Below are 19752 nucleotides of genomic sequence, written 5' to 3'. Positions count from 1 at the left end.
AATTAGGGACAGAGTTCCAAAACAAATCAACAATAACAAAAATAGGACCCCCCCCCCAAAAAAAACAAACTAGACAGAGAAGTAGAAGAATCCACTTAGTGCAATGCCATGGAGCCAAAGGACAAGGGAGTGTCAAACTGAAGAGGGGGACCAGCAGTACTCAAATGTTGCAGAGGTTAAGAATTTGGCTTGAACAAAGTATGATCTTCAAATGAGAAATTTCAGGAGAGTAACTGACTACACAGAAGTGGAAGGTGAGGAAACTGAGGCAGTAAGTAATGAAAGAAATGGGATGGCAGGATCATCCTATTTGAACATGGCAGCCTAAAGTCAGCACTGCCTCCTTTTTCTCCTAGAATCACCTGAAAGTAACAAAAAGAACAAAAGAATGAAAATAGAAACCCCATCTTCAATGAAATTAAGAAAGAATTGAAAGTGCAAATTACAAAACAGGTGAGAAGGTTTCTAACAGCAACAGAAATTAAGGCCACATGTTAAGGAGGTGGAGAGAGTTTGCTCATGTATGCAGATTACAGAGAAAGCCTATAAGAGACTCTTCTGGATGAGAGGCATATCCCACCGAAACACTTCGCACAGTGGGAATGGTGTCCTTGAACTACAAGTGGGAGCTTTCCTGGATTAGATTTGGTCTCAAAAAGCAGTGGAAACAAAGAAATAGAACAGGAAAGCCATAGTTGTAGGAATCAGACTGTTCCTGTGAAAACCCAAAAGTTTAAATTTAAGAGACACGTGAAAGATCTTACCTAGAGACACCACAACTGCTTATCTCCATTGACTGGGGAGAAGTTAAAGGCTAAACAAGTCACACGTAAGACTCTCTGGGTCATAAGGAGCATAGTCCTGATCCCTCTCCACTATGAACTTTAGGCAACTAGCTGGTCTAAAAAACACCTCACTTGGGCTTCCCTGGTGGCGCAGTGGTTGAGAATCTGCCTGCCAATGCAGGGGACATGGGTTCGAGCCCTGGTCTGGGAGGATCCCACATGACGCGGAGCAACTGGGCCCGTGAGCCACAACTACCGAGCCTGCGCGTCTGGAGCCTATGCTCCGCAACAAGAGAGGCCGCGACAGTGAGAGGCCCACGCAATGCGATGAAGAGTGGCCCCGCTTGCCACAACTAGAGAAAGCCCTCGCACAGAAACGAAGACCCAACACAGCCAAAAATAAATAAATAAAATCCAGCCATTCATATAAAAAAAGAAAAAAAGAGTAACTTTAAAAACAAAACAAAACAAAACACCTCACTTTCTTTAAAGCAGATAATCAGAATAAATTTGGCAGAGATTTTATACAAGAGAGTACAAGAAAATATAAGGAAAAACACATGGCAGATAGAGAAATAAAAACCTCATCATTAAAAAGAAACTAGCAGAAACTAACACACCATTGTAAAGCAATTATACTCCAATAAAGATGTTAAAAAAAAAAACTATCAGATAGCTGAAACAGATATAAAACTATTAAAAAAAAAAAGCCACAAAACAGATGAAAGCCATAACCCACATATTTTTTAAATGATGCAGCTGCCTCTCTGAAGAGCACAAAGCAGAGATACAAATTCATGGAAGAAGTTTCAAGACAACAGAAAAGAGATGATAAAATATTAATTGGCAGATCTTAGGAAAGAAGTGGAAAATTAATACTATTACAGAATATGGTGAAATCTGAAGGTATACTAGACTAGAGAGAACAGACATTGTTGAACATATTGTAAGGGTCAGAGAAGACAAATTATAAAATAAAGTAAAATAAAATGCAAACAAATAAAAAGGAAAGAAAGACTAAAGAGAAAACAATGGATACCAAAGACAGGCAAAGGAGATCTACATATTCATAACTGGAGTTTCTGAAAGAGAAAACATAGTGTTACAAAGGCAACAGAACAAGTATTTAAAAATACAATTCAGACAAATATTATAGAAAAGAAGAGCATTTAAATCTATATATTGAAAAAAACTCCATATCGCTGAAAAAACTGGTATAGAATGGTCCATACTGAGACATATTCTAGTAAAATTACTAGGCCTCAAAGATAAAGAATCCTTTCTACATTCAGTTTCCCCCATTTCCCCCCTCCAAAATCAAGTCGCTTATAAGGGCAAACAAATAATCAGGCTGGCTTCACACTTTGCCACATCAACACTCACATTAGAAAGCAGAAGAGGGGCTTCCCTGGTGGCACAGTGGTGAGGAATCTGCCTGCCAATGCAGGGGACAAGGGTTCAAGCCCTGGTCTGGGAAGATCCCACATGCCACAGAGCAACTAAGCCTGTGCGCCACAACTACTGAGCCTGAGTTCTAGAGCCCGTGAGCCACAACTACTGAGCCCACGTGCCACAACTACTGAAGCCTGCTGCCTAGAGCCCGTGCTCCGCAACAAGACAAGCCACTGCAATAAGAAGCCCACGCACCGTAACGAAGAGTAGCCCCCGCTCGCCACAACTTGAGAAAGCCTGCACACAGCAATGAAGACCCAATGCAGCCAAAAATAAATAAATAAAATAAATAAATTAAAAAAAAAGAAAGCAGAGGAGCAGGGTTTCCTTCATGACGCAGTGGTTAAGAATCTGCCTGCCAATGCAGGGGACATGGGTTTGAGCCCTGGTCCAGGAAGATCCCACATGCTGTGGAGCAACTAAGCCAGTGTGCCACAACTACTGAGTCTGCACTCTAGAGCCCACGAGCCACAACTACTGAGCCCATGTGCCACAACTACTGAGCCTGCGTGCCACAACTACTGAAGCCTGCGCACCTACAGCCTGTGCTTCACAACAAGAGAAACCACTGCAATGAGAAGCCCAAGCACCGCAACGAAGAGTAGCCCCTGCTCGCCGCAACTAGAGAAAGCCCACGCACAGCAACGAAGACCCAATGTAGCCAAAAAAATAAATAAATTTATATAAAAAAAAAAAAAGAAAGGAGAAGGGCAATGACTTCAAAATCCAAAAGGCATTGTGAGCCAAGAATTTTACAGCCAGCCAATCTATCATTCAATATGAAGTACAAAGTTGGACATTAATAAAGAGAGTACAGTCAACTCAAATTAGGTGAGAGGGGGGTGAAGAAATACACTAATTTTATTATTGCTCATGGAAGTTAATGGGTACTTGTAAAGAAGTAGATTAAGCATATTTTATAAAGTAGCAGTAAGAAATAACAAATAGGAAAAAAAACTAACTTACCAAATATTCAGAATTAACAATACAAAAGAAAGAAAACAGCTACAGTGAAATGCTTTTTAATGCTATAGAAATAGCAAATATGCTAGTTTTTCTTTTAAATGACAGAAACAAGACCAAACATATCTGTGTTATAAATGAATGTAAATAAGTTAAACTCTTCTTTTAAAAGAAAGACTGTTAGATTAGATTAATGAGAGCTAGGTATCTAGGCATCTGATAAGGAATTTAACAACATGGAAAGAAAGAAGGCTAGAAAGAACCCTGAGGGGTTGGGTTGAAATTGGAAATATCAGTATGAACTTATGGGTTGGTTAAACACACACACACACACACACGTACACACACACACAGATACAGAAATGTTTACAGACATATATGTAGGGGTGTGTATATGTATGTAGGTCTATATAGGTGTGTTTTTATATACATACATATATACATACACAGACCATAACTATACATATACATACACATATATTTTCTAGCTCTGTCCATTGAGAGGTCCTGGAAGCATTGACACCCTAGGAGCAATGATTATACTAAAATCCCAGATTTTGCTTTCTAAATATCACCTGCTGCTATAATCAAGCAGGGATCCTTGAAGAAGTGACTGATTTGAGAACTGGGACAAGTACGTGATGAGCTTGCCAAGAATGCAAGACCTGAGGTCTGTCATGAGGAAATACTGAACTGACCGAGATTGAGGACGTTTTTCATAATAAAAGGCCTGTAGTCTTGAAGACTGTCATGTGTACGAGAGGAAGGGAAAAACTGAGGAACTAACTATTTTGAAGGAGACTGATGCAAACTAAATGCAATGCATGTTCCTGGAGAGTTTCTTGGACCACAAGGAAATAAGAAGGATTGCTGGAATGGTTGATAAATTTGAATGGGGTCTGCAGACTGCATGGCAGTGTTGCCTCAATGCTGATTTCCTGGTTGGAAGGCTGCATACCAGTAATACAGGAGTGCATCCTCGTGTGGGGAGGTGTACACTGCAGTACTTAAGGATATGAGGCATCATGATAGAAAAAAAAACATAGAAAAAAAGAGAGAAAGAGAGGTGGGGGCAGAGAGGGATGGAGGGAGAGAGAATGGTTAAACAATTTGGGAATCTGGGTAAAGGAGATGTAGTAGTTTTATGCAACTTTTCTGTATGTTTAAAATTATTTTTTTGAATGACAATAAATCAGCCTTAAAATAGTGAATGAAAAATAAAACTTTATAAATTTATTTTTCAAAGAAAAGATAAAGCAAAGTTATTCAAGCCAAACAAAAAGAAAGACAATGCGAATTTAGGTAAAAAATATCATTAAACAAGACCAAGAAGGAGAACTTTTAATAATAAGGTATAATTCTTCATGAAGATAATAAAACCTATATGAATATGGCCCAAATAACATATCATGAGCACTTAATAAGCAAAAATTATGAAGGCAGAAGAGGAAGCAGACAAAAACACTTGAATAGTTGGAGACTTTAACTCTCTTAGTCCATAAGAGAGCAAGTAGCCAAAAAATTAAAGATGCCAAATATTTGCACACATGCAAAATGGCACACTCATAAGGTTATTCATTATAGCATTGTTTGTAATATCAAAGATTAAAAACATCCTTTATGTTCATCAATGGGGAGGCTGGTTAAATAAATTATAGTACATACATAAATACGATGCACCTAGAAAAGGAAAATGAGGAACCTTGAAAAAAGCTCCAAGATGTACTGCTAAGTTAAAAAAAAAAAAAAAGCAAAGAACAGAACAGAAGCAAGGTATATAATATGATACCTTTTGTTTTAAAAAGGAGGGGAAAATAAGAATCTATACTTGTATTCACTTTTTTTTTTAAACATCTTTATTGAAGTACAATTGCCTTACAATGGTGTGTTAGCTTCTGCTTTATAACAAAGTTAATCAGTTATACATATACAATATGTTCCCATATCTCTTCCCTCTTTGTATTCACTTTTATATGCATAAAGAAACTACTAATGTGGTTGAACAAGAAACTGACAACTGTGGTTAGTGAGGTTGGGCAGGACTGGGTGAATGGGAGAAAGGCTTTTCACAGTATAACTCTGTTCATTGGTTTTTAAACCTTGTGATTATATTACTTATTCAAAGAATTACATTAAAAATATTTTTAAAAGCAAAGAGTAAGGCACGAACGACTTAAATAACGTAACTAATAATGTATGTTATTAACCTGTCACAGAAACTAGTAGTTTTATTCTAATATCCAGTCTCCTTTCTGTCTTATAGCAATCCCCTGAATTCTAACTAGGCATAAGACTGTACAGAATAATAGCTACATATCCCAGCTTCCCCTGCAGCTAGGTATAGGCGTATGACTAACTTAAAGCCAATGAGTGTGTGCAAGCCAATGAGTGTGTCCAATGCCCTTGAAGAACAGGGACAGGCCCTGAGCCTCTTTTTCCCTCCATCCTACCAACTAAACCTCAGACATGGCAGTAATCAATCTGACCATATAGATGAGGTCAATATCCTAAGGAAAACAAGTACCAAGAGAGAAGGATTTTGGGTCCCTGACACTGTGAAGGCATCAAATCCGCCCTGGCCTATTTATGCTTTTCCAGTTATGTGAGACAGAAACAAACTTAAGTTTAAGCTATTGTTAATTTAGGTTTCTGTTATAACAGCCAAACTATATCCTCATAAAATACATGAACTCATACAAATATCCATATATCAAACCATTAATAAAATCTTAATAAAGTCTACGAAGTAGAAATAATATAGACATTATCTGATTACTATACAATAAACCTAGAAAACTATTAACCAATCCAAAATAAAATAATTCTACTATCTCAGTGCCTAAAAAATTTTCTCTTAAAACAACTTTTGAGACAAAGGAGAAAAAACCACAATTGCAGAATATTTATAAATTAACAGTGATGAAAACCTACACATAAGAAACAATAAGATACAGCTACAGCAGTGGTCAGAGAAAAAAGTATAGTCTTAAATATTTATGTTAATAAATATAAATATATTAATAAATATAAAAAATGAAAATAAGCATCTAACTCAAGAAATTAGAAGAAACTACATGAAAAGAACTTTAAAAGATAAAAAGCAGAAATTAGTAAACCATAAACCAGAAAAATAAATAATCCAAGAGTTCATTTTCAAAAAAAAGAGAGAGAAATCATTTTCTAGTTTAATCAAGACACAAGGGAGAAAACTCAGATAAACAAAATAAGGAAATTATTTTAGAGACACAGAAGAAGCCAAAAGAAAACTATTTTAATCATCCGTGTGTAAATAAATCTTAAAACTTGGGTGAGATAAACAATTTTCTAGGAAAATACAATATATCAAAATTGGCTACCATACAGAAAATCAACCATTTACCATGTAAGAAATAGAAAAGACGTATAAGTTAAGCTTTCCCCAAAGCACCAGGTTTAGATGGTTTCAATGTTGAGTTTATGAAAACTCAGGTACAGGCCTCATTTGAATGTTACTTTTAACATCCCAGAAAATGTAAAAAGAAAGAAAGGTCCCTAGTTTTTTTAATGAAATATCCATGATATTGATACCTAAAACTGAGAAAGAAAAAAAACTACAAACCAATCTCACTTTCAAATGCTGAAATCCTAACTAAAATATTAGCAATAAAATTCAGCAGTACATTAAAAGAATGATAAATTCTGATCAAGTGGGGTTTATTCTGTAAATGTGTGGATGGTTCAATATATAAGATATTAATAAAATTTATTTTATTAATAGATAAAGGGAGAAAATACGGTTATTTTCATAGAAACTGAAAAAAGCATTTAGTAAAAACTCAATACCCACAGGAATGTGGATACTTCTTTAATGTTTGAGTATATGCTTCCTTACTCTCTACAATATAGTGAATTATCAAACAGGGTCTTTTTTCTGGATGACTTGTGATCATTCTTTATTTGTTAGAATTCTTTACAACTATTTGACCTATGTGTTGAGGATAGTTTTACCAGAACCTATTTTTATGTATTCAAATGTATCAAACTTTCCTTTTATAGCTTCTGGGTTTTGCGCCTTACTAAGAAGGGTCTTCTCCATTCTGAAACTATATAAAAAAAGAATCATCACTTGTGGTTTTTTTATGCATTTAATGTTTGTTGTTCAAGTCTTTAATTCATCTGGAATTTATTTTGGAGGAAGGATTAAGGAAAGATGTTAACTTTGTTTTTCCTCCAATGTTGGCCTGTTGTCCCAACACAAGTTATTGAACTTTTGCTCCAATGATCTGAAATACCAGCTTTTTCCTGTTCTAAGTTCCATGATAGAGCTGGGTTTATTTCTGGACATTCCCTGCTGTTCTATTGACTAGTCTACTGAAAAGACAGTATCAAAACGATTTCATTATCTGTAGCTTTATAATATTTAATATATGGCCCAACCAATTTTTATTACATATTAAAATAATAAAATTTTGGGAATTCCCTGGCGGTCCAGTGGTAAGGGCTTGGTGCTTTCACTGCCGAGGATCGAGGTTCAATCCCTGGTCAGGGAACTAAGATCCCACAAGGCACACGGCCAAAAAAAAAAAAAAAAAATTAAAAAAAATAATAAATAAATAAAACTTTTATATGGGAAAGACTTCTGGAATTATGACAGAATTCAAAGGGAAATTATTTTACCCACTTATAACTTTTTGTGAATGTATAACATAATGAAAAAAATGACAAACATTTACTGGGCACCTACTATGTGCAAAAGCTTTTGTGAAGAATAGAGGTGAAAGACATGATGTTAAGTTTCATCAAGGATCTTCATTCCAGTGAGGAAGTCCGAGCACTTACAGAATCAGTGTTCATTCTCTGTCTCTTTCTCTCACACACATTGTCTTTACATAATCAGTTTCCATCTTCTTTCTGTCTCTCACACACACTCACATGCACACACTATATTGTAAAACTTACACATACCTGTTTGATTGCTTTAACAGCCAAAGTAACTGAGAACAAGACTGCCTGACTAATGCTGCTCTGACAGGAAACGTTACAAGCTGATTTAGTTCATTACATATATATTCCATCTCTTTCACCATTATCCAACTGTAACCTGAAATGAAAAGAAAGATATTTAACTTTTCTAACCAAAGTCCTACAAGTCAATTAAGTAAAAAACTCAATTACATATGAATAGGTAAATTCATAGGTAATTCATAAACATTTCCATTTGGATTCAGAGAAATTAAAATACCACTTAATGCAAGAAAAAATTTTGAGTGGAAAATGTAGATAAAAAATTAAATCTAAAGTCATGTCACAAGTGACCTAGAGCAATAAACAAAAAATTAAAACATTAGAAAGGAATTTATTAATCTCTCAAGTACAAAAAAGGAAATTCTGACATTATATTTACTTTAAAGATTCTAAGGCTCTGCATCATTAATATTCTCGATAAACTTAGATCTTCCGCTTGTTGTTAAGTTTTCTTTTCCAAGAGAAAGAAAGAGTATTTACTAGCTGTTTAAGTAATAATTAACTTCAATTTTTTTGGGGGGGTGGGGGTCTAGTCCAAATTACTTACACATTTTATCTAAAATAGAAATAGTGTTAAAATTGACTTTTATATATGTGTTTTATGTTTTAAATCATATTTAGACATTGTGGAAAACATATCTGCCTGTTTATAAACAGCTTCAGAAAAAAATCTATATTTTAAAAATAGCCCCTACACTCTATCAAAAGTATCCATAGGTTGTAAAAAGTACTGGTCAGTAAAGGAACAATTTACAAAAAGCCTATGTGAATACATTAGTTTAGCAGCTAAATGCCTCATGAAAGAAGGGAAAGGTCTGCTTTCCCTTAAAATCTGGAAAATTATATCTTTTTAATTAGAAAAAGGGGTTGCTAACAGAAGCTATACTTACATTACTTAAAAACTTATAAACTCTTTTCTAAATTTTGTAGCAGAAGAAGTAAGGGAGGATAAAACACATGTTGGTAACGACCAGAGGCCAGTGGGGGAAAAGCAGCCTGGAAACATTCAACACCAACATTAACTTAAAGACTCAGATATGGTTTAACTCGGTTCAAGCCTGAGATTAAAGCCAGAGTTAGACTAAACTGTGACTAAAAGATTAGAATCAGTATGGAGGCTATTAAATTGTTTCTAGTTTACCTTCTTTAAACACTCTGAATTATATGCTATATTCTTTACTGAAACTAATAAAAATTAAAATGATTAGAAAATTAAAATAGAACAAATTTAAAGCATATTATTTTTTTCTCAATCACATCAGTTGTTGGTCCAGGGGGTTATAACCTAAATGTCACTACTCACCAGATAGCAGTTACTCTAACCTCATGTTAGATTTTAAAACTTTACATCTAAAAACAATAGTAGCAAATAAGTAAAAAGAATGCCCTGAACACAAGATAAAGGCTAACATCTCCACTGGCTCTAAATAACTTCTTGGTTAATTATTTTTACCATGTGTTCAGGTGTCCCAGAGCATCTGTTTGCTTAATGGCTGTTTACTGGAAAATCACTACCTAGGAATGTATGAATAAATAGAAAGATGAATCCAAATAGCGTAGTAAGTTTCAGCCAGGAGAAAGAAGCTGAATATCAGGTCCATCTGTAAGAGTACATAAAGAGAAAGAAGAAATCCAGCCTAGAAGAGAGAGTCTCATGGCCTCACATACCCCCTGTCTAGCCAAAGAGAGCTTAAGGGCACCAAGGTTCCAGCAGCCTACATTTGGAGCTCCTTCTAATGTCTAGGGAACAGAATCTGTGCTGTTCAACCATACACCCACCGACTTCTGGCCTCACATTACTTGAAAAGTTTTAATTACCACTTCTCTATCTTTCATCTGACATAGGGAGTTTGTTCCAAAGTAAAAGGAAAGAAGAAAAGAGTATAGAATGTTCTATAAGTCCAAAGAGACCAATTCAGGATTCGTTTGTGTATGTAAAGAGGCAGCTTTGGTTATTCTAGACCTTGCAAATAAATATTTTCCATGCAAGCTTGGCGACAGAATGTCACCAATGAATGAGTATCTATCTGAAATAACAGAAGGAAGAGTCATACACACATCTTTAGGGCCAGACCTTTCTCTCCATTAGGCTCTTAGATTTTGTAGAATGTGTTTTTGGTTTTGTATTAAAGGTATTATTTTTATATTTGAGTATATTTTAATTTGACCAAAAAGGAATACATTTAAAAAATTATCACCTTCATTGACTTTCTCAGGATGCCATCCTGTCGTCCAACCTAGGGAAAATGTCACATCTGGAAAGAAGGATGTCACAGTGTCTATAAAAGGTTTTGCATCCACTACTCTGCTATTTCCATTTGGACCAGGAAGAATATCAGCATTAATCCACACTGGACGCTTCAGGTGCCTCTTCACATTTTCCAAGAGCATCATGGATGGTTCTACAGCTGCCAGACTAAAAACAATTTGTTGTCAATGAGATATATTCCTAAAGTAAAAGTAAAAAGTTCTTTTAGACTGGTGGCTTTAATGTTGTCAAATTCATAATAAAAGTATAATACCATAATGCCTGAATTAAACAAAATCAAAGAGCAGATAGCACTAGAGGGGAAAGCTAACATGTGCCATATCTTAAAATGCTGATTTATACTTACTATTCATGAAGGTACCTAAAAGGGTCTATAAATGTATGAATAATGACACTACATGTAGACAGAGGTTTCAAAACTCTGTATTAGGATCACTCAGTATAAAAACAATTTATGAAAAGACACAAACATTCACTCATCAGAGAATGTATAAATAAGATTTAAAAATTAAATACACTCATAACCTGCAAATTCAATTTTATGAAAATACCCAAAGTGCACTCAGGCCCCATGTCTCTAATACCAGCTCATGACCTTGGAGAAAAGGGCCTCTTTTCCTTCATGCATACTTGTGTGAGTCTGGACACATAAACACATTGCTAAAAATGATTGCCAAGTGTAAAATTATAACATTTCTTTAAAGCTTTTATAAACTTCATTTTTTCCTTTATTGTAAACACCTGTCCTGGAAACAAGAGACAACTATATTTTAGTTACTTTTAAAGTAAAAAGCAGCTTCAGTCTTTTTACTTCCCTACATCTTTTCTAACAGACACATATATCTTGAAACAATAAGATTTTAATCAGCCTACATAATTTTTACTGATTAAAAATACATACACAAACTTTATTGGAAAGCTACACTACTTATAATTCTGAATGTCTTCTGAACCTTTAAGGCCTACGTTCATTTCTAAGAAAATTAGCTTTTAGTGAATACAGCGATGGGAGGCTAAGAATCTGGGAGACGGATACTGGAAGCGAGAACATTCAGCACCTCTCCTCACATTCCCATTTTTCTTCTTAATGGACTGGAGTCCTTCTGCCTATGCTTCTACCACTCTTCACATCACTCCTTTTGGGCCTCCTACTTTAAGAGCAGAAACTGATAACTTCATTATTTACAGGGTCATATTTATTAGTGAGCAATGATACTGTTCACTAAAACCAGAGGAAACCAGCCTCTCTTTCACTCTGCTCCCATGTAATAAACTGCTTTTTTCTCACTCTTATGCCCCTGAAATGGAGGCCCTAGATTTTAGTGGATTGATAAACTCTAATGCTAGACCTTACAGACTCTAATTTAGATGCTGTCATTTCTCTGTCTCAAATGCTTTCTGCCTTGAATGGTATCAATGCCGTGTTAAAAACCACAATTCTGAGATCTGGCCAGCTGTACTTCCTACAAAATTCCCCCATTTTTAGTAGCAAACAACTTGTATCTATTACTCCAAAGCTTGCTTGTCTGCAAGTCCCACAGCAGCAGCCAAGTCCCCATGGGGTTCTGCTCTTCATGGGTGGAGTGGGAGGTAACCTTGAACTAATCCACGCATGTCTCCTCTCCTTTTCCAGAAAGGATTCTTAATTCTTAAGAAATCTGGTGTCTGTGGAGGTTGGGTTGAACACTAATTTCCAGTTTACGTTTGGGAGGAAGCTTCTTATGCTTTCTCAATTTAGTAAGCTGACAACAGGCTGTTTAACAATGGTTCGCCATCTGATAATATCTAGTCTCAGCATATTCTCTCCCAAACTGAAATTCCACCAGCATATATGAAGTGTCTACTACATGCAAAACACTGCACAGTTAGACATACAGAGCTAAGACACAGAACATAATGAAATAAGAATTTAATGTACATATTCTGTTTTATATGTAAATATTTTAATTATCACTAATATAGACTATAGTAATGTCATTTTCCCTTACCAGAAACTTAAATAAGAAAAAAAAAAACGTATATTAAGAAAAACACAAAACTTTACTAAGAAGAAAACAACTTTTTGTTGTAGTTTTAATTTTCTGGAGCTTTACAAAATAATTAATAAAATTCCTCTGGAAGAGTAAATGTGGAGGAAAAGCCATAACATTTTTGGGAAAAAAAAAAAAAGACTGAGGATGAACTTTGCCCAAGAGCAAGATACAATGTTTTGTTTTTTGTTTTATTAATTAATTAATTTATTTATTTTTGGCTGTGTTGGGTCTTCATTTCTGTGTGAGGGCTTTCTCTAGTTGCGGCGAGCGGGGGCCACTCTTCATCGCGGTGCGTGGGCCTCTCACCATCGCGGCCTCTCTTGTTGCGGAGCACAGGCTCCAGACGCGCAGGCTCAGTAGTTGTGGCTCACGGGCCCAGTTGCTCCGCGGCATGTGGGATCTTCCCAGACCAGGGCTCGAACCCGTGTCCCCTGCATTAGCAGGCAGATTCTCAACCACTGCGCCACCAGGGAAGCCCAAGATACAATGTTTACTACAAAGAATAACATACTATGTTCCTAGCCTGGAAGACTCAATATTATAAATATTGCAAAATTACACTTCGTTCCCAATTAATCTATAAATTCCATGTAATTCTAATTAAAAATATCAGTGGATAACATTCTCAATCCTCACATGTATTAGTATTAAGTTTCCCATGAAGAACTGACAAAAGGTTTGTCAAAATGATCATTTGAAGAGGAGGGTCCTAATCAGTATACTACCTAAAATTTCTTTTTGGTAGTACTTATTTAGGAAATTCCAGGTAAGAATATAAACTTAGCTCTTATAGAATAGATTTATTTTCTAAAAAGTTACTTGGTAAGTCAAACTTCTCAGTACCTATTTTCCTATTAACTTCATTTAGAAGTTGGGGCTAACAAAATAAAAATCATACTTAAAATGATAATAAACCATTTAAAATTACATTCTACGGTAAAATTCCAGATACAAATTTTAAATCATCATATATTACTTAGTTATTACGTGTATACAAACAAAATAACTCAGAGGCACAAAACAAGAACTATTAAAATTTGACTATTAGGTCATTCAGCTACTCTTACAGACGTAGTGCAGAGTTCCAGTTCACAGTGTGAACTCTTCAGCCAGGCTGGCAGCTCTCCTACCGATTACGTGACCACAAGCAGGCTACTTACCCCTCTCTGCCTCTGTTCCCTCATCTGGAAAATGAGAACAGGAATAACCTACTTCTTAGGATTGTTATGAAGACTAAATGAATTTACACATTTAATGTTCTTAGAACAGTGTCTGACACACAGTAAGTGCTTATATAATTGTTAGTTAAATTCATTCCCCTTCAAATATGTTATGACCAAAACTCTTTTTTTAATGGCACAGCCTTTCAGTGGTAGCTGCTAGCGTTTAGGAATGAAGGAGCTGGTCTGACTGGTGAGGAGCCGAAGAATATATTACAGAGAGCAAGTCTACGGGCAATGGTAAACATCAAAAAAAACCTGAGCACGTGAAAAGGCAAGGAGCTCTAAAATTCGGCTCACCAAGCATTAATGATTAAATGCTTTATTTCACGGTACAGAGAACACTGGACTGGCTCCAGGAAACCTGGGATCTGGTCCTAGCTCAGCTCTTAAGCTTAGCTATTGTCACTTAACCTCTCTAGGACTAAGTTTCTTTGTCGAGAAAATGGAGTTGGACCATTCACCACTCTAAAAGCTTTAAGATCTTGAAACAGCTTTCATTCAACAGTGTAAAGAGGTTGACTGGTACACTCAGGCCCACAACAACTGATTAGCGTAACGTTAAAAACCCTGTGAGTAAGAGCTCCAAATCCTTATTAATTTCTTGAGCTAATTCAATTTTAAAATATTGTTCAAAGATAAGGCAGGATTACCACACATCCTAGATTTTCATAGCAGTTGCCTTCATGGGCCTTATGGTGAGCTTTTATGGTGTCATAATAAATTCCTGGCTTTCCCTATAATTTTTATACTGCCAAAATACCACAGAAGTAAAATTTTCCGTGATAGCCACAGGGAAGGAAACAACACTTAATCTTGCTCTCTTCATTATCAATGTTTCCAAAATATTATTTTTAAGAAACTCTTCAGTTATTAAAGAATTCTAGATAATTCCCCTTCCACAAATATAATAACACAAATCAAGTAGGAAATGCATTAACTACCCCAACTACTGCCAAATCTCTCGCTCGAACTACTTTTTAATGAAAGTGGTATTTTAAATTTACCGTTCTACTATTACAATGGTCACTTATGATAATTTCCTTTATAAAAATTTACTTAATTTTAGCCTGAAACGGTTCCCAAGAAACAATTTTAGCAAAAAACTCAGTGTGTCTTTGGTCCATTCCTGAAACATATTAGTTTGCAATTCCATTCTCAGTTTAGATAAAGTATAAAGTTATTTAGTCAGGCACAGATATATGAAGTTACTGATTTTTTTTCCATATTGTTATTCTATAACAACTAGGAGACTGAACATGTTTGTACAAATACCTCTTAAAATCCAGTTTGATGCCTTTATTGCTTTTTATAACTTCAGCCAGCCATTCCTGTAAAGTATTATCACTGTTTGTTTCAGGAGGATGAGCCATGATTGGCTGGCCATGTTCTGATCCATCGCTTGGAAAAATGACATCAGCCTCTATCATATGAGCAGTACCTGTCCAAATAAAAGAACTTACGTTAATGCTAATAAAATAGAGACTGGGGCTTCCCTGGTGGTGCAGTGGTTGAGAGTCTGCCTGCCAATGCAGGGGACACGGGTTCGAGCCCTGGTCTGGGAAGATCCCACGTGCCGCGGAGCAGCTGGGCCCGTGAGCCACAACTACTGAGCCTGCGTGTCTGGAGCCTGTGCTCCGCAACAAGAGAGGCCGCGATAGTGAGAGGCCGGCGCACAGCGATGAAGAGTGGCCCCCACTTGCCACAACTAGAGAAAGCCCTCGCACAGAAACAAAGACCCAACACAGCCATAAATAAATAAATAAACAAATACTTAAAAAAAATAGAGACTGTAGGAGATGGCATATTCAGTACCCTTTTGAGGAAGATAAAAGGAAGGAAAGAAAATAAAATTTACTGAGTAAAGACTAAGTGCCAGGTACTATGTCAAGCCTTACATGCTGCACTTATTTGTTACACGTGAGCAAATAGGCAGTGAGGAGTTCAATACCTTTGCCTAGGTCACACTCAAGCTGTTGTCCTAATATTTAATTTCTTCCCAGTATATGGCAAAGTGAGAATACAAAGGGAGGCTTAATAAGTATTTGTTGACGCTTCTGAGAACAAAAATAGTACTTTTATCTTCTCACACCTCAAATTAGAAACTACAGATGTTTATTGTTTATGTTTGAAATTGTATGTTATAGATTCAGTTCCTTGACCTAAAGCTTGGCTACTATTTAAAAGCACACATCCCTGGAATGGGTAAAGAGCTTCACCAGTCACTTAGTGTGAGTGTGCTTAGCAGGCTCTGATAGACTAACTCCAAAGATGGCTGACAACAATTCCTCCCATACGTACGTGCCTCTCTCATCTCTTTCTCCTCCCCTTGAGTCTGGGCTGGTTTTGTGACTTGCTTTGACCAGTGGAAGGTAGTGGAAGTAAAACTCTCAGTTCTAAGCCAAGCCCTTAAAAGGCCTGGCAGGTTCTGCTTTCATCCTCTTGAAAGCCAGGTACCATGTAAAGAAGTTCAGGTAAGACTACTGAAGACTCAGAAACCACATGGAGAGAGAGAAGCCTCATGGAAGAAAACTAAGACTTCCTGCCCGACAGACAGCATTAAGGTCTCTGACACGTGAGTGAGGCCATTTTAGAATTTCCAGGCCCAGCTGCGCTCCCAGTCAAATGCAGCAACATGAGTGCTCCCAATCTACACCACATGCAACAGAAGAACCACTAGCTGACCCGCAAAACCGTGAAAAATGATAAATCATCGTCATTTTAAGCCACAAAGTTTTGGGGGTAGTTTATTACACAGCAATAGAAAACAAACATAAATAGCTACCTGGAAGTGGGGACCTGCCATAACAAAAACCTGAAACCTGTGACACTGGTTTTGGGATCCAGCAGATTCTAGAAAGGCACTGTTAAAGCAAGTTAGAAGAGCAGTGAGGAAATTCTTTTCACGTAGTGGTGAAACTTTTGATAACGTTGGCACTTGTAGCAACTGGTGGAAGATAGAGAGGGTGCCTAGTAAATTTGTGGATTTGGCTAAGGAGGTTTCCAGGCAGAATGCTGAAAATGCCAACGGGGTTTCTTTTAGCTCCTATGATAAAGAATGGGAAGAAAGAGCTGAGTTAAATAATTAACTATTTACATTTTAAGCAGCATAGAGAGGAAATATTTCCAACTCAGGACTTGTGCTGAGTTAGAAAATAAAACCATTCTTTCCAGCTGGCAAAAGATTCTCAAAGCAGGAGAAAGCCTCAGGTCAAAAGTCAAATCCAGGATGCTGTTAGTAAACCATGGCCTCGGGATCAAGACCAAACCAAGGATACAGCTACAAGACCCTTTATTAAGACTTCAGAAAGATGATGCCTTGGGTATCCACATAGCTAGACAAAAGAACATTATAGAATCTTAAGGGTGTTATCCCATAGCACCCTAACTAGCAGACCAAGTAGAGAGAGGCCTACTCCAAAGAGATCCGGCAATAAGGTTTTTGATTAAAGGGACGGTTTATAATTTGATATATAGAAAGACTAGTACGTTTTTAATAGAGCTGTATCCACTTGGACCTGAAAAAAAAAAAAAAAGAGAGAGACAGTTCAAAACAAAAAGAAGCCTATGAACTCTCAAATTTCTATAGGCAGGAAATAAGCTGAAAAAGCTACCCAGCTGCATATATATAAGCCATTTTCCAATAAGCATATCAAGAGATGCTCAACATCATTAACCTTCAGGGAAGTGCAAATCTAAACTACAGTGAGATACCAATTCACAAGTACTAGGAAGACTATAATGAAAAAGACAATAACAAATGTTGACAAGGACATGGGGAGATTAGAAACCTCATCCACTCTGTTGCTGGGAATGTAAGAAGGTGCAGCTGCTTCAGAAAAGCTTGCAGTTTCTCAAAAAAAGTTAAACAGAGTTATATTTGAGATGCAATAGGTCAAGCTTCTGTCTAATTTCATAAAAATTAAGCAAACATGACTTCTCAATAAAGTGGTACTTACCACAATATATGTAGGCATTCCATCTTCTCTATCAATGCAGTTGTAAAGGAGCATATAGCCCTTGGAATTCCTTAACAGTAATAGTCAGTGTCTCCATTTATTAACTCCATTCATTTCCCATGAATAGAAAAAAAAATCACTAAATGGCAGTGACAAGGAGTCTCAGGTCCCATGTAAATTATGTTCCTGAAGGTCTCTTTTAAGAATAAGAATGGGGCTTCCGTGGTGGCGCAGTGGTTGAGAGTCTGCCTGCCAATGCAGGGGACACGGGTTCGAGCCCTGGTCTGGGAAGATCCCACATGCCGCGGAGCAACTGGGCCCGTGAGCCACAATTACTGAGCCTGCGCGTCTGGAGCCTGTGCTCCGCAACAAGAGAGGCCGCGATAGTGAGACACCCATGCACCGCGACGAAGAGTGGCCCCCGCTTGCCACAACTAGAGAAAGCCCTCAAACAGAAACGAAGACCCAACGCAGCCATAAATAAATAAATAAAAAAAAAAAAAAAAAAAAAAAGAATGGAGCACCGTGATGAGGAGTGGCCCCCGCTCGCCACAACTAGAGAAAGCCCTCGCACAAGAAACGAAGACCCAACACAGCCATAAATAAATAAATAAATAAAGAAAGAAAGAAAGAAAGAAAGAAAGAAAGAATAAGAATGGAAGCTAAGCAGTAGGGGCAAGAGATCATGGTGGCTTGAACTAGGATGATGACAACAGAGATGGAGAGATGTGGACTAATTCAAAATATATTTTGGAATAGAATTATAATGTCTGGATAATAGAGCAGATGCAAGAAATAAAGAAAACAAAAAATAGACGATTCCCAGATTTCTGGCTTAAGAATACATGGGGAATTCCCTGGCATTCCAGTGGTTAGGACTTGGCACTTTCACTGCCGTGGGCCCTGGCCAAGGAACTAAGATCCCGCGAGATGCGTGGCATGGCCAAAAACAAACAAACAAACAAACAAACAAAAGAATCTATGTGGATTATGGTGCCATTTACTGAGATAGCAAAGATCATAGGAAGTACAGGTTAGTAGACATAATTAAGAATTTCATTTTGAATAATTTAAATTTGTGATGCATGAGAACTCTCTAAGGGAAAACACCAAATAAGCAGTTGTACAGACTAATACAGAAGAGAGGGAGGCCTGGCCTGGAGACATGTTTGTGAGCTGTCCAGCCTCTCTCCCTATTCTCCTACCCCTGGTCCTCGGGTAGAAGCCTTCTGAAGGTCAGGGAATGCTTCTGCTTTGGGAGACTGCCTGGTCACCATATTTCCCAACTCAGGGAGAGCCAGATGAGGAAGTCTGCACATCAAGATTATCACTCCAACCACAGGAGCCCCAGCTTGTGACAAGAGCCAGACAGTAGAAAACAGCTTTGTTTTTTCTGATTTTCTGCACAAGAAAACCCCAAATAGTTGCTACTCACACTCAAAACAAAACTCAAAGAAATATGTTTATAGAAATGAAGTTAAACTTATCTATCTTGCCTATACAGTTTACATGCTCTAATGCAGCAATTTATTATACTTTTTAATACATTTAGTTGATGACTATAGTCACACTTTTCCTAAATATGTTACAAAGCCTTTTTCAAAAAACTACATTTTTTATTCTCAAAAAGACTTGATGATTTCAATTTTTTAACCAGCGTTTCTTTTAATATATATATTTTAAAAATCTACATGCAGAAATGTTATAACAAAAAAATTACATTATATATGTAATAACTTTTTTAAACAATTTTGACTATTCTGAGGTCGGATGTGTTGACAATGCAACACCAAATGGCACTCTTACACTGTTCCTCCTGTACTTTGTTTTTTTAAAACATAGACATTGTTGAAAATCCAGTATCACATGTTAATCAAAATAGAAATAGCTTCATTAATAACAGTTGTACTAAATTTAAATATTCTGGGAGAAATAAGATAAACCAATGAAATACATGTCTCCAGGAATCTGTTTTCTTTCCTTTGGACTAGAAAGAAATTGCAAGACTAGCCAGAGCTGAGAAAAGGGACTGGATGAAAAACATCCCCCAAACTATAAAACTTGGGG

General features: G+C 36.7%; 1 protein-coding gene across 3 annotated transcripts in view; it reads right to left on the bottom strand.

Annotated features, from left to right (window-relative positions):
• Window positions 1-19752, bottom strand: part of FAM151B (family with sequence similarity 151 member B) — a 36312-nt gene that overhangs the window by 5252 nt on the left and 11308 nt on the right. For all 3 annotated transcript variants that reach the window (XR_009502338.1, XM_059916661.1, XM_059916662.1), the window contains 3 exons: window positions 15002-15167; window positions 10403-10620; window positions 8145-8280 (listed from right to left, as the gene is read on the bottom strand). Coding sequence is in view for 2 of the 3 variants with exons in the window: in XM_059916661.1 (XP_059772644.1) it covers window positions 8145-8280; window positions 10403-10620; window positions 15002-15167 (520 nt within the window). In the remaining variant the exon portion in view is untranslated. The remainder of the gene's footprint in view (window positions 1-8144; window positions 8281-10402; window positions 10621-15001; window positions 15168-19752) is intronic.

This window comes from Balaenoptera ricei, chromosome 3, assembly GCF_028023285.1.
Source record: "Balaenoptera ricei isolate mBalRic1 chromosome 3, mBalRic1.hap2, whole genome shotgun sequence".
Classification (NCBI taxonomy): Eukaryota; Metazoa; Chordata; class Mammalia; order Artiodactyla; family Balaenopteridae; genus Balaenoptera; species Balaenoptera ricei.
This window is presented reverse-complemented; position numbering and strand designations above follow the sequence as displayed.